General features: G+C 42.5%; 1 protein-coding gene across 1 annotated transcript in view; it reads left to right on the forward strand.

The window, feature by feature from the left end:
- LOC131889765 (cell adhesion molecule Dscam2-like) overlaps window positions 1-16,038 on the forward strand; it is a 34,174-nt gene that overhangs the window by 2,724 nt on the left and 15,412 nt on the right. Inside the window, exons 4-7 of the mRNA XM_059238938.1 lie at window positions 218-356; window positions 5,670-5,855; window positions 12,246-12,395; window positions 12,935-13,061. Of these exons, the coding sequence (XP_059094921.1) occupies window positions 218-356; window positions 5,670-5,855; window positions 12,246-12,395; window positions 12,935-13,061 (602 nt within the window). The remainder of the gene's footprint in view (window positions 1-217; window positions 357-5,669; window positions 5,856-12,245; window positions 12,396-12,934; window positions 13,062-16,038) is intronic.

Consider the following 16,038-nt stretch of genomic DNA (forward strand, 5'->3'; position numbering starts at 1 on the left):
TCATTTGACGATTTACTCTCATTCCTTATCTTCAAGGTTGAGCCGTAGACCAAAAATTAGTTTTGATGTCCCCATGCTATTTGTAAAGTTCTAAATTGCGTAGCATAATTGGTACTTGAGAGCTAATGAACCTGATCCATGTCCCCGTCAATCATCCGTTCATCCTCGTTAAATCAACTGATACTTCATTCTTATTATTGTGATACTCGCTTTTCAGGTGTTGTCGAACGGCAATTTGGTGCTTCCTCCATTTCGAGCCGAGGATTACAATCAAGAGGTTCACGCTCAAACGTATCGATGCATCGCAGAAAACTCTTTGGGAAAGATTCAATCTCGCGACGTTCAAGTTAGAGCAGGTACAGACCGGACTTTATTACAACACCTTAGTGGGAATTCAATGCTCTTTCTGACCACCCGGGAGTAATTGCAACATCCTTATTTGATATCGTTCTGGTTCGAATGATTTTTTTGTCAGATTTTCCGAAAATTCACAAAGATGTAAATCACTCTACTTTTGACAAAGACAATTCCGAAATAGGCATGCTTTGTCTAGAAATGTTTCTTTATGGCCCGGGTTGGTATGTAATGTAACTATGGAGGGGGGCCCAATATTTTCATGTTTTGACCACATGCAAAATGTGGCATGCAAAAACAGTCCCGATCTCCAATTTCTAATGCCTTTTTTGTTGCGGGAAACTCCCAGTTGTATATCATAGGTTGAATACCAACAGTTTTGGTGGCCGATTAAAGGCCAAACAGACCATTACTGCACACATAACCGCCATGACTAGTGGCATAAAGGAGGTTTTTAATATCCCATTCATAATCATTGATTTCCGGGGGAGGTTTCCTTTTTTGCCGTCTTTTGTGAGGCAGTTGGGGAAAGTTGTAGGGCGAAAGAAAGGATCATTAGCGATTACTCTTCGTAAAATGAATCCGCGGAAGCATATGCCAAAAATAAAGTACTCGTTGACAACCGCTTAATAGGAAATTTCATATCAAATTTCGTCTTAACACTGCGACCAAAACTTTCTGGAGGAGCTCCCTATCAGAGTGGTTGAGTTCGCGATATGGCTGGATTCTCGATGGGTGTGTGACTTTATGAGAGAGCTTTGCTGTGTGTCTCTGTATGTATTCATGAAGTTTACTCTCCACATTTTTATTGGCCACTCCGCCAACTTCCGGTCATCATCATTGTCGTCATTCGAAGGCTCAATGAGTTTGTAGTCTGATACACAATGTCCATTGAAAATCGAGTTTACGAACGCTGCGTTGAAGAGTTATTAGTCGCGATCACAAAGAATGTCGTTGTCAATACATGTGGGACACATGTGTTTGGACTTACTTTGCAATGAATCCGCTCAATCTTATGCGAATGACTTCAATATTGTCGAGCGTGAGAACAAATTGTCCAACAATCTCCTGCTTTACCGGCATTGAATGGTGTTTGTTCAGTGAATGACAAATACCATTCCCTCGTCCTGGAATGTCAACGGTAATAACTCTGTTCGGCGTTGATTGAACGAGCATCTTTACAAAGATCTTCTTGATTCGTGGTGCATGGCAGGGTTTGGCCTGGCGAGAAGGGTAATTGCTCATGTTCCATATTTATCAATTACTCTCGCCACTCCTTGTCATCGTTCTGGTATTGATCAAATGACATGTCTGTTTTTGTTTCCAGAGAAAGATCAAAACCAGAGCAATCTTCTTTTCGAGATCGTAAGAAAATGAAGTCATGAGATCAAGATATAAGAGCGTAGATTCAAGTTTCGTGATATGCATGTCTACGAAATGTTTTTTGCGAGACGACCTTACAGTATGTGGCAAGATGACGTGGGGGATGGATGAATTGTGCGAGAATGGTAGTCGCAGAGCTTGAGGGTTTTTCGGTTTGGTCAGGATTTCCTGTGATTAGAATGAATCTCATCTGATCTCGAGAACAGTACGAGTATCTCAGTCCCCGCCAAAATGTACCAACTTGCCTCTTGCCAACGTTGTCCATGATGTTCTGAAGTAGAAAGAACTTGAACGCATGACACAGGATGTAGTGCTTGAAAAGCTAGCTGTTGTTGCTGTTGTTGTTGCTGTTGTTGTTGCTCTCTTGTAACTCTCGTCTCATTGTTATTTGGATCTGAAATGGTTCTGCATTGCCTGAAACGCTGCCTTTCAACCCCAGTTGAGGAGGGTGGTTTATGGTGGAATTCAGTTCAAACCAAAAAGGAATTATCGAGAAATAAACGTAGGTCGAAGGAGAGCTACCGAATAGAACTCCGTGGTGAGTCAGCTTCGTGAGAGAGAGAGAGGGCTTATTCGCCGGAAACCACCTGCCCAAAAGAAGGTATTCTTGGAACGACCCTGCCAGCCCCTCTGGTGCAAGTAGCCATCAAATGGCCATAAACAGGCGTCTGTGTGCTATCTGGTACCTCTCAAAAGCGTTTGGTTGAGCAAATCCACTTTTTTGTATCCAATTTTATGACATCCTTTAAACCAAGGATCATAGAGGGAGGTATGCATACTAATCCAATTTGCAAATTGTGTTGTTTCCTTGCCATTAGTAAGCCGATCTGTGGGTTTCTGCCTGTCAGTCAGTCACTCAATCTTCTGGGTCGCCCTTGACTTCCATTTCGACAGGGTTTCGAATTTGAAGTGCCACACAACCTCCGGCCATTGCAAGTTCAACCATCTTATGATCGCATCCGCTTCCACGCGTTGTTCTTGAGCACGTTGCAATGGGCAAAGAATTGATTCCTGCCATTGATGCTCGCACATACCTAGCTACACCGATCTCCTCTAATTTCATTCTGATCTCTGGCAGTTTTTCCGACCAGAACTCGAAAAAGGACTGACTGCCACTTGGCTGCATGGTTGAATGGATGATGGTGGCTGATTGCAACTTGCACCAGTCCCGTGTTCTGGTACTGTATAGTGTAGTATACAGTTTACAGTATCCGCCATCCATGAATCATGGTTGGCTGAGCAACCGTGAGAATTTTAACCGCACTGGCTCAAAACGAAATGCGCTGATGGTTGGCATGTAGAATACCACAATATTACTGCACGTCTCTGAGCATTTTTGATGTACACACACACACACACACACACTACTGCAGGGTTGATTGTACCTTGTTGACTCGGGAGGAGAAAATATGCTTAATATGAGATTCTTGGCGATGATTATCTGTCACAATTGGCTCCTCGCATCAAGTACGAAGAGCAGAACCTGGAACTGAAATCTTTTTTTTCCATTGTCTTGAGCTTTTCGTGGGCTTTTCCTTCAACAGAATCAAAATTGAATGCTTGGTAATGAATCCCTCCTTAAGAAGAGAAGAATCGAAATGTGAACCACAAGAATGTTTTTGCTGGATGAGGAGGATTGGTTGTTGGACGGTAAATCGTTAAGAAGCGTGCATCCGCCTTGTCAGCGACAATAATCATCGAAATCTCTCAGAAGCCTCGCCATATGTCATCGAAATGGCATAATTCTGTACTACACAAGGCATATCTGAGCATGCAATTTATTCAAACCCTCGCTCTTCCACAATCGGAGGAGTTCCATTCAAAGAAAGACACGATTCTATCGATCAGATTTCTTCACTCGTGAAAGGTGGCTATATTTCCCACTGTTTAGGAGCACATTCATCATCGTTGGCGCCATTTGTCGAAGAGAGTGAACAAAAGCCATTTCATGTCGATGGCCGGGAGGTTTTTTCTTTGGGCCAAATTGATAATGTCAATGTCAAGGGAAGGGTAAACCCCCTGTACTTTAGTTAAAGACCAGTCTTCCCTACAAATAGTAGCTATTTCACGATGACAATCAATACCACTAAGATGCTTCTCTGCCTTGTTTTCTGTACTGCGTGTGTACTGAGCCATAAGAATGTTTGCAGTGGTTCACCAATCCTACACGGCCGAAATCCTCAATGAATATGTCATCTTGGGCAATGATGCTCTCCTCAAATGCAACATCCCTTCATTTGTGGCGGATTTTGTGGGTGTGGCTCATTGGGTGTCCAATCAGGGCGACACCTACGCCATTGGACAAGACTATCGGGGTAACCAATTCCCATTGACGGATCTGCGTACATATTAGATTTTAAGGCATATGCTTCCAATAGACATAAGAAACAAAGCGTGTCAGGGTGTTGTTGACGAGATTTCAAAGCAAAATGAACTTGTTCTAGTGGTCCACCCCAAATATGACGTGTATGTTGAAATGGAACACGTCATCTTGGGCAATGATGCTCTCTTCAAATGTAAGATCCCATCCCACGTGGGCGATCAGGTCCACATTTCGGGATGGGTCGATAGTCAAGGCAGCGACTTTCAGAGCTTCATGGACAATCCAAAAACAACGGGTAATTCAACACCTAGGGCGTCGGTTAAGTGTAAATAGTTAAGCCGTGAACAGCTGATGAACAACGATACTCCCCCGGATGATAATCCATTCATGACCTCCATTCATTCAAACGAGGACCCATTTTCTTAACTTAGCGGTAATCCAATCTTACGAGACGGATGTGGGCAAAGAGTACGTGATTTTGGGGAACGACGCTCTCATGAAATGCTCAGTTCCCAGTTTTGTGGCTGACAACGTGGAAGTCACCTCCTGGCATGGCAGTGATGGCCTTGAAATGAGCCCAAATCAGGTTTATGGTAAACAACCTCAAAACCCGCATTAGGTTGTGATAGGAGCGCACAGTAGATCTGATTAGATCAATTCAATAATAAGTGAAGGAGCCTTGTTCATAGCCCATCAAAATTTACTTCAGCCTCTCTCCAATGTTTGAATCATACTTGTATGGACCATTCCGTCTAGCTTTTTCTAGTTCCGTGAGTTCGCATTTTCAGTCGTTGCTCAAGCCTATGAGACTCACGTGAATCAAGAGTATGTCATCAAGTCCAATGACGTCATCATGAAATGTGGTATCCCAAGTTTTGTGGGCGATTTTGCCGTCGTGGTCAGTTGGCACGATAACGAAGGCCAAACCTTCATGGCATCCGTTGCTGGTGGTAATTGAATGGTTTCTTTCTTTTCTTATTTTCAACGTGACTAGTGGTTGGGCAGAAGTTTAAAGCCCATGTACCGTTGGAGACCTATGTGATCCTGGGCAATGATGCTATTTTGAAATGTGAGATCCCCAGTTTTGTGGCTGACCTCGTGCTGGTCGACTCTTGGATTGACAGCATGGGACAGAGTTTCCTTCCGACTAAACATGGTAAAGACACGGATTGGGCGTTTGACGGGATCAATCACGTGTTGTTGGTCTCGATCTTAGTTATTTAAGGAGCACTGCAAGGGAACGCTGACCCGGCTGAAATCAGTGATTATGACGGATCTTGAATTGATAACGATAAATGAAATGAACTCAAAATTCAACTAGTTTTGAACAATTTGATATCAACAGCTGTTGGCCAAGACTACAAGACCTATGTGAATCAAGCCCACGTGATCAAGGGAAATGATGTCCTGGTGAAATGTGATATTCCGACTTTTGTGGCGGATTTCACTCAAGTCGTGGGATGGTTGGACAACCAGGGCAACGAGTTCCTGTTGACCCAATCCCAAGGGGGTACTTTCTAACTCAGTAAACCGTTAGCTTAAGGCCAATGGAATCTAGGAATGAAAACTGATTTGAGGTCGATCTCAGACACGTCCTTCACTTTTACAGTCGTCACACAATCGTACGAGATCTACATTTCGCCCGTTCATGTTATCAAAGGCAATGACATCCTTGTCAAATGTGATATCCCCAGTTTTGCGGCGGATTTCGTCCAAGTCGTGGCTTGGACTGACAATGAGGGACATCACTTTGTCCCCAGAGATCTTAGCTCGAGCTCGGCCCAATCGGTCCAGGGTAAATTTGTCTTGGTCTCTTTTCCTTGGTTTAAGAAGCTACTTTAGTTCCAAGTGGCTAAAACTTGAAGTGACCAATGAGGGCTGGATATCGACGGAGGGTTTTGACTGGAAGAGAAAAGAAATCAATCACCAAATGCAATGGCGTCATGGCCGGTTAGATTGAACGAGAACAAGAATTGTGTATGTGTGTTTGCAGTGGTTGTCAACCAAAACTACGAGGTGGATGTGTTCAAAGAGACCGTTATTCTGGGAAACGATGCCTTACTGAAATGTGCCATTCCGAGTTTCGTGGCCGATTTGCTCACTGTTCAGAGCTGGATCGATTCCTTAGGCGTCACAATCGGCGCCCAAAGCCATCCCAACGATGATGGGGGTAAAGCAACGCTCAACCACAAAAATGTGTACTAGACGTTTACGGAAGCTTGATGTCATGCTTAGATCTAATGTGGAGCTAATTGGTCTGTCGGCCACCTTAGAGAGGAAATATCGGCTCTTAAATTTTCCCATTGTCAATGATCACGATATTGGAATGTGAGTGTCTTCTGGACATGCGTAATCCTGTCAAGTCGAAGTCGTGTTCATTTGGTTGACCAATTGAGATCGGTTTTTTTAGCTGTCCATCAAGAATACACGACTCAAGGTGAAGACGAGTATGTGATCCGAGGAAACGATGTGATTCTCAAGTGCAAGATCCCCAGCTTTGTGGCAGATTTTGTCCAGGTTGTGGCTTGGGTAGACAATGAGCACCACACCTACTCAATTCAGGGCAACCTGAACCATCAGGGTAAAAACAAGGGCTCTTCAAAAACTGTTAAGATTAGAGTCCTACATTTAAGCCAGTTCCTACCCCGGAATCAGACCTTGTAGAAGACTTGACAAGTAGAGTGTTTTCAAGCCCAAAGCGCGTATAATTACAGCCATGAATCAGGACTACCAAACCGGCCCAATTGACGAATATGTGATTTTGTACAACGATGCTCTCATGCGATGAAAACAAGGGCTCTTCAAAAACTGTTAAGATTAGAGTCCTACATTTAAGCCAGTTCCTCCCCCGGAATCAGACCTTGTAGAAGACTTGACAAGTAGAGTGTTTTCAAGCCCAAAGCGCGTATTATTACAGCCATGAATCAGGACTACCAAACCGGCCCAATTGACGAATATGTGATTTTGTACAACGATGCTCTCATGCGATGCACAATCCCCAGTTTTGTGTCGGATTTTGTCCAAGTCGTGGCCTGGGTTGACAACGAAGGACACGAATACCATCATCAGGGTATTCTTGGTCTTTTTACATTACGTAGCCAATGGAATCAATGAACTAATAGCGTTGCTTTGAGTGTGGGTCTGAAATCGTTGGCTTCTTTTGTTCCATGATTACAGCTGTAAACCAAAACTATCAAACCGAACCCATCAACGAGTACGTGATCTTGGGCAATGATGCCCTCATGAGATGCTCCATTCCTAGTTTCGTGTCCGATTTTGTCCAGGTGTTCAGTTGGCTGGACAATGAAGGCCACGAGCTCCATTCTCAAGTGAACCATCCGGGTACACGAGTTGTTTCATCCCCAATTGTAGACTAAGAACAGAACGCTTAAGCACTTAAAAACCAACTCCCCCAATGTTGGACCGTAATATGGCAATCGATGATTCCCTCTCCTCCAAAGCTGACATAATCAACAAACTGACCAATGTGTACTTTCGTTTAGTCGTGAATCAAGCCTACAAATCTGGCGTGGAAGAGGAATACGTGATTCTATCCAATGACGCCCTCTTGAATTGCAAAGTGCCGAGTTTTGTGGCTGATTTTGTTCAAGTCGTGGCTTGGGAGGACAGTGAAAGCAACCATTTCAGACCCAAACCCGATCGTGGGGGTAATTGTCGTAGATTACCGACTCTTTAGCATCTACATACAGTACATCTAATAATTCCCCTCCCATCCCTTAAGACCTTGGAAAGCTGATCTTGACGGCCAAGATGTTTTTTTATTTATTATAGCCGTGTCTCAGGATTACGTTTTGGAGACGCATAACACTTACGTGATCATTGGCAATGGAGCCTTGTTCAAATGTGAAATCCCGAGCTTTGTAGCAGATTTCCTCCAAGTGCACAGTTGGCTCGATAACACTGGTCAAGAATACTTTGCTCAAACCAACAGTAACGATGGTATCTTTAGACCCAGGGCGTCTTTATGTCATCTACGTACAAATACTAGAATAACCCCCATTAGAGCGAGCAATGGTTGATGTGTTTCTGGAACATCTTTTTTTAACCCCACGCCCCTTGTTCCAGTTGTCTCTCAATCATACACGCACGAGGCCAGTAACGAATATGTGATCATTGGCAATGATGCTCTCTTCCAATGTGAGATTCCAAGTTTTGTGGCGGACTCACTCGAGATTGCGGGATGGGTGGATTCCGAGGGCAACGAGTACACACAAACCAACCATCTTCCACAGGGTAGAGAGAAAGACAGTGATGATGGTGACATAATACAAGTAGTCATGCGACAATGGTTTTTTTGTTCGGCTCATAATCATTTGTTTTCGTTTGAACAAGGCTCTTTGACTAATTGAACGGTAATTAGCTTTAAGCACATCAGTCAGTCGCACGGGGCTTTGTGTGCGAGTGATTTGAAAAATCATCATTCATTTGAAATTCTAAACGTGACAAGAGCGAGCGGTGGTTTTCAGTTCCCATTCTAAATACAAACATCTATATTTCTCCATCGCTGGTCGACACTGTCCTCTTAAACCCTTAGACCTTACTTATTGATGCAAGTTAAATGCCTTCACACCTGCGGCTATTTTCATTTGCTTTATCTGTCAGTGGTTGATCAACCTTACGAGACACGCGTGGGTGATGAGTTCGTTATCATTGGCAATGATGTCCACGTGACGTGTGATTTCCCCGGATTTGCCTCGGATTTCCTGGACGTGTTGACTTGGCATTCCATCGACCAATTTGACGACCCCATGAACGTCACAGACATCCAAGCCATCAGTAGCTCCACTGAGAAAGCAGACACAAGTACTAATGATCTATTTTGCTAACCCAATGTGTTCGGTGCTCACACGTGTCACGTCAGGAATGCCTCTTACCCATAGAGTATTACAGTACACAAACTATCAAATTTCAAATATCGGGATCCATCCACCTCGTTGTATTGAAGAACGATGATTAACCCATCAACATAGAAATTGAATGGAACCTTTTTAGCACTGCTCTTGGTCGAAATCTGATCCTAACAACTATCTTCGCCTCAATTTTGGAGCAATTTGTGCGTCACGAATTTCTTCCGTCAAATCAGCTTTTCATTGCTTGCTCCAACTTAAGTTTAAGTTTACTCCTAAGCATGGCTGCATTTGGACCAACTCTTAGATTTTCGAGCCATTTTTGTGGCTACATTTTAAGAGTTGTTTCAAGTTGTAAGCCAACTACTTTTTCCTAATTTTATTGGAAAAGGTATATATTTAAACATTTTCTATTCTAAGGAACATTTAGTGAATTGTGCTTCTAAACACGTCGTTTTTACATAAAGAAGAATTAAAGTTGTGGATTTTCCATACAGTTTGACATGCCTACTAAACAGCGATTCATTTTTGAACTTGAAACCACTAATTCGTGATCGAAGAAGTTCGTTTTCTTTCTTAATCACTTGATTGAGATTTGATTTTTATTCATTCTTTATTGTGGTATCAAACTAAGGTTCTACGAATGACTCGGCTATAAATGAATGGAAAATTCCAGAGAACGCTATGTTTGCCTTCTTATTACGTTTTGCAAGTTTTTAACCATCATCGTTATTGACACTCTGGAGTGTCGATTTTCTTGTTTGACGCTTCATCCAGCTCGAATTGAAATCGACGTTGTGCATTTAAGTCTTTAAAAGGCGTAAAACATTTGAATCCAAATCAATGGGCTATCTTTAAGCAATTTTTCACATGTTGCCCGATGCTTAATGACAAACGTCAATGTCATAACCAATCGGCAAGATATAAAAGAAACAGTGTGTCTAAGGATTTCACGAAATGTTCCTTCACCTCAAATTGTGATTTATCATAGATCCCAAACACATGCATGTAATGGGATATGTTGATCTTTTGACCATGAAGAAAAAAACATGAGACATAAAGCCATCTCGAATTATCTACGTAGAATGGACGAGGTTGTGCAATTGCTTTAAACGCTTGGGGTTTTACCGAATCTGAAAGATCTACCTGCATTTGCCAAATGGATCGATCGTTCGATCAAAGTCGTTACGCGTTATCATGTGCAAAACTCTTCAATTCTAGATTGCTTTTACTTCAAATGTTTCCCATTGTCTCGAAATGAGTTTTCGTTCGGTCAAAACGTCGATAAATTCCAATGAGTCCATGAAAGCGAATAATGTGATTACTAGTCAAATAAATCTTTGCATCATTTTATTGTACACTTATAATATCAGCAAAACCTTTAACCCATAACTGATAAGATGTGTACATCAAACATGAAACAATGCCTTCAAATTGAGTGGAAAAAAACTACATCATGGGTGACTTCAACGATCGATATGCTGTCGTTTTGAAAAGGAAGTGTGTCAAACAGATAAAGAAAGCAATTACAAAAAGCATCGCATGAGTGAAAAACATGTTACGACTCACTGTTTTATGCTTGGTGTGCACGAGTAATTTCCGAATGAAAGCCAAAAGCTTTAAATTTGAACAGAGCAATTGAATAATTAAGACAAATAAATCCCAAGTTATTCATCTTTTTTTTACCATGAAAATACAACAGTTGTACTAAAGTGAGTCAGGCAAATTAAATTGATATGTACCCCGAGTAAGTATGATTTTTAAATGGAAGGGTCACTGAGATCAAGACAAAGACGATTTCGCCATTGGACGGAGAGGGTGGGTTAAAAAAAATTGAATTTGTTTCCCAAGCAATTAAGTACACAGCATTTGCTTCGCATAATTTTGGGCTCTATGCGACAAAGAAAGCGTCGCCAATTTACAGGTCATTCCAAAGTCTGTGCCGAAAAGTACTCACTCTGAAATGGTAGTAAATAGAGTAGAAAGCACACAATTATGACAGGACCTTTTCACCCTATCTATGCGATTATGATCTTTCCAACTTTTGACAATCATGATTAAATGATTTAAAACGTGAAGTGAGTTTTGAGTGCACGGTAATCGTGAATATTTGGAGTCAAAATGTTTGTCGAGTAATTCAATTTTGAATTGTTCATTTTCAACCCAGGCATGACCCTCCAAAACGAAGACGTCATTAATTATAAAAGTGGGACTTTTTTTCATTGAGGTATTGACTTTGCCTTATTCGCTTTCGTTTGAAAATATGTCATTAAACGAAATGGAAATGTTTTCGACTAGACAAGGGGCTGGCAACAAATTAGGGTCAATGCCTCTCAACCTTGGATGGGCGTGGGGACAGTAGAACTACATTGCAAGCATGCAGATGTCCATGAATTAAAGCCCAGTCATCTGAGGTTCTTAGAAAGCCATAAGGCTTACAACAAATCACTGCAAAGCTCTTTAGTTGCTGGCCTCTAGTCTACATAGACTACAACTTGAATTCTTTTAATATGTCTATTTTACGTATATAAGTTTAGCCATTTGCATGTGGATTTTTGTTTCAAAGTTTGGCAATTCCTAGTGCTGGAGAAAGTCTTTTACTTGATTTTGGAGGAATTGGCCGGACTCAAGTCCGAACTAGTCAGCAAAAATTATATTTGTTTATATGCACTAGCAGTTCCTATTTTTATTTTTATTAAATTTCAAATTATTCGGAGGGATATAGAAAATGCTGCATATCTCGAAATGACAATTCATTCAAAATGGCTAGATTTGAATCTTGTTTAAATTTCGGCCAAATGAAATCTCAATGACCTATTTTTTTTAACAGGGCGATCAATCCAATTCGTGTTCAATAAAGAGTCCAAGTGTTCTCATCCAAATATCGTCTATTGCACGTTTACTATGGATGTAGAATTGAATTGAATTTGAGTGTCCCAAGATACCCCACGTGATTTGTTCATCATTTACTGTTCAAAGAAATATTTCCAGGGTTATCGCTCTTTGGCCGAATTTTGAACTTATTTTGTGTTAGCTTGTAAGATTCTTAACAGATCTAAGAAGAAAAACTGTCCTCTTTCAGGGAAAGCGTAATTTGCCATTCGATCCCAACTTGTGGGTCCATTATTTCTAATCAGTTTGAAAGAAGGCACTTTTCACACGCCTGTTATTCAAGATCAGGCAAGACAGCCACAACAAAAGATTCATGATAAAAAATGCATCCTTTAGATATCGCTTTTCCTTGGTCTTGAATAATTGGGAGTAGTTCTGTAAGTGTCTCATTGTTCGAAGCTTAACATGTGATCGTGGTATTTCAGATGGTAAATACGTGGTTTTGCCCTCGGGTGAACTCCAAATCCGCAATGTCACAGCCGATGATGGTTTCAAGACCTACAAATGTCGCACCAAACATCGCTTGACTGGAGAGACAAAGTTGAGCGCCACTGCCGGAAAACTCGTCATCACTGGTAAGCACATTTCACCCAATCATCAATCTCGGACCCAAACCAGTTCCATCTAGCCCAATTTATTGGGGATTTGGAACTGGTTTGAAAGAAGGAAATGTAAAAGAAAGGGTTAGGCTAAGGCTTTTGAATCTCATGCACCTTTGAGCAATCATGGTTTGGGTGCAAAATTCTGAAGTCTTTGCCTAACAATTGCCCGTGGAGAGTTTACTAACATTTTTATCATTCTGTAAAGTACATCCTTCTTATGCTACTCCACGTTTCCATGGCATGACTCTGGTGTAAGAAATATGTTTATGAATCATGTTTACCAACTCACCATCATCCTCTGCCTGAATGCTGGGATGGGTGCTCCTGATGCTGGGCAAGACCAGGTTACCTTTGTTTAGCACTTGATTCGAGCTCAAATTGTAATGCTCCAATACTTGGACACGGGTCGAGGAGAAGGCCAAGTCTTGAAATCAACCTCGACCCGTGTACATACACAAAAAATATCTTTTGATCTTGCATTTGAAGTAAGCTGTCTTTCACTTATCTAACAGAGCCCATTGGCGGGGCCTCCCCGAAGTTTTCCTCCAGCTCAAAATCACTGGGTTCCTTCGAAAAAGCCTTAGGAGAACGGATCTCTTTACTCTGTCCTGCTCAAGCCAAGCCTTTGCCCGCCTTCAGGTATGGAACGTTGACAGGGACCCTGGTTTCATTAAACTGGTTAGAACTAGTCCAGAAGGGAATCGGTACACAGAGTTCATTCCTTAGGGCAGAGGGTCATGGTCGTTCAAGGACACTTGTAGTCTTACCCTTCTTTTTCTATTACGAATCATAGAGCCAATTGGCACTGCCAAACCCAAATTCCCATCAATGTCGGACATATCCTCCATGAGATCTACTATGAGCTCTCCTTTGAGCATCCCCTGTCCGGCTCAGGCATCGCCTTTGCCATCTTTCAGGTACGATATCGAAGTCAGGCTGAGGGACACTTTCTTTTATAGTAAATCTATATTGTAGGAATGAGGGAAAGCCAAGGAATCTCGATTCAGGTGGAGCGATGTTGGTTAGAAAAAATTAGATTGTTGAGCGGTTTTTATGCTTTTAGAGCCGATTGGTGGGGCCAAACCCCAATTCAGTTCCCTATCCCAGACCTCGTCTTTTCATATTCAACAAGGAGTGAGCTTTGCACTACTTTGTCCAGCTCAAGCTTATCCAGTCCCAAGTTATAGGTAAAGACAATTCAAAAGCCCTACCCTGATATACGATTATGAACGGTTAGGTTAGAAAAGAAAATAAATTCATCGGGCGCCTTTATCCCAGCACTTTCAAGCAAAGGGGAGTGAGAAAAGAACACCTTTTATTTCACAATTGAAGCCAATCAATAATTTTAGAACCTATTGGTGGAGCCAAGCCTCAGTTTAGTTCCATGTCCCAATCATCGACGTTCACCATTAGACGTCAAGAGGAATTTGCCCTTCTTTGTCCGGCTCAGGCCTTTCCGGTACCCGCCTTCAGGTACTTTTGAATAAATTGTCCAGCATGATTGGTTGTAGCCATCTCAGTTAAGGCCGGAGTGAGTTGGGTTAGACCTGTGCTCATCTTCGTTTCCATTCCATGATTCATGATAAGAACCCATTGGGAGTGCCAAGCCCAAACTTTCCTCCAAGGCTGATCTTCAAGCCTTTACTGAGTCGTCTGACAACTCCTTAGCAATGTTATGCCCAGCTCAAGGGTCGCCCCTTCCAGCCTTTAGGTAGGTCTATGAGAGAAATGCACCCATCCTCTACAATCGCTTTCAGAGCCTATTGGAAGTGCCAAACCCAAATTTGGGTCCGAGATGGACTTGTTTGCATTTCGCAAGCAACTCGACGAGTCCATTGCTTTAGTTTGTCCAGCACAAGGGTTTCCCATTCCTGCATTTAGGTAGGAATGACCAGGATCTGGTCGAATGATGTGTTTCGTATCTGTAGAGCCAGTTGGTAGTGCCAAGCCAAAGTTCTCCAATGAAATTGAATCGTCTACAATCAAACGGAGGCAACACGATAGCTTGGGTCTCGTTTGTCCAGCACAGGGTTCCCCCGTTCCAGGATTTAGGTAATTGAATTGTACACCCACACATCCTAGTCTAGTATTCTCTCTCTCCAGAACCAATTGGTAGTGCTAAACCCAAGTTTTCCTCCAAATTGGATTCGTTGGCATTCACAGAGAGAATTGATTCGACCATGGCTTTGCTTTGCCCAGCTCAAGGAAGCCCAATTCCAGCCTTCAGGTAGAGTTGTTTTAATGGCAAAGTGAAAAACCTTTGTCCTGTTTTAGAGCCTGTAGGCAGGTCGGTGCCCAAATTTTCGGGCAAACTTAAGTTCCAAGGCATTGAAGAGCAAATTGAGTCTGCTTTTGCACTGACATGTCCGGCTCAAGGCTCCCCTATTCCAGCATTTAGGTAATTCACCCCTAGCCCTCTTTATGATGCGATATTTTTAGAACCCATCGGAAGTTCTGCTCCGAAGTTTTCCTCCAAAGCCCGATCTACTACTCTCGATGAATCTATTGGTAGAGGCTTTGCATTCACTTGTCCAGCTCAAGGGTCTCCCATTCCATCATTTAGGTAGGTGTTTGAGCCCAAAGGTCAACGTCCTGTTTCCTCCTTAGAACCAATCGGTAGCTCCAAACCCAAGTTCTCTTCGATCTTGAAATCCAGAAGCATTCACGTTAGCTCTCAACAATCATTTGCACTCACTTGCCCAGCTCAAGGATCCCCCGTTCCAGCATCGAGGTAGGATGATGAAATTGAGTTCCAAAACGACTTCCTTTGTAGAACCTCTTGGAGTTGCCAAACCCAAGTTCTCGTCGATCTTGAAATTGTCCGCTTTCCAAATGAAAGTCCAAGATAATGTAGCCCTGACTTGCCCAGCTCAAGGATCGCCCATCCCGGTGTTCAGGTACCATTCCTTCCCTCCTAATTGCCTTTCTCCCCCATTTTGATAGAACCCATTGGTTCGGCGAAGCCTAAGTTTTCTTCCATTCTTGAGTCTTCTTCATTCAAAATGGTTGTTGGCTCAAATGTTGGCCTTACTTGTCCCGCTCAAGGGTCGCCCGTTCCCGGCTTCCGGTAGGTCCCTTGGCCTCTTTTGGATTTTTCAAATAAACATCTAGATTGAAGAGCTAGTTCTTCCACCCTGAAGGACTTATTAAAGTAAAATGTAAGGGAATTAGGTTGATTGTGAGTTTTTGAACATGGTCAGGTTAAATAACTGGCGTGTTGACGTGTTGAATTAAACCTTCAGAGCCCATTGGAGGAGCCAAACCAAAGTTGTCCATGCGTTACGATTCTTTATCCTTGAGGGAAATCAAATTCAAACCGTTGGCCTTGATTTGCCCAGCTCAAGGGTTCCCATTACCAGCATTCAGGTATACATAACTCACCCTCTTGGCAAAACTTTGCAGAACCTATTGGAAAAGCAAAACCCAAATTTTCGTTGGATTTGAACTCCTTGAGCTTTGATCGTAAACAGACCGACTCGTTATCCTTGACTTGTCCTGCTCAAGGCTCGCCAGTTCCAAGCTTCAGGTCAGCATTGTCTTGCCCTCATTGAAACGGTTGGCTCATTATTCACAGCATTCAAAATAATCAGGCAGGGGTTGTTGTTGGGGTGAGGTG

This window comes from Tigriopus californicus, chromosome 11, assembly GCF_007210705.1.
Source record: "Tigriopus californicus strain San Diego chromosome 11, Tcal_SD_v2.1, whole genome shotgun sequence".
Lineage (NCBI taxonomy): Eukaryota > Metazoa > Arthropoda > Copepoda > Harpacticoida > Harpacticidae > Tigriopus > Tigriopus californicus.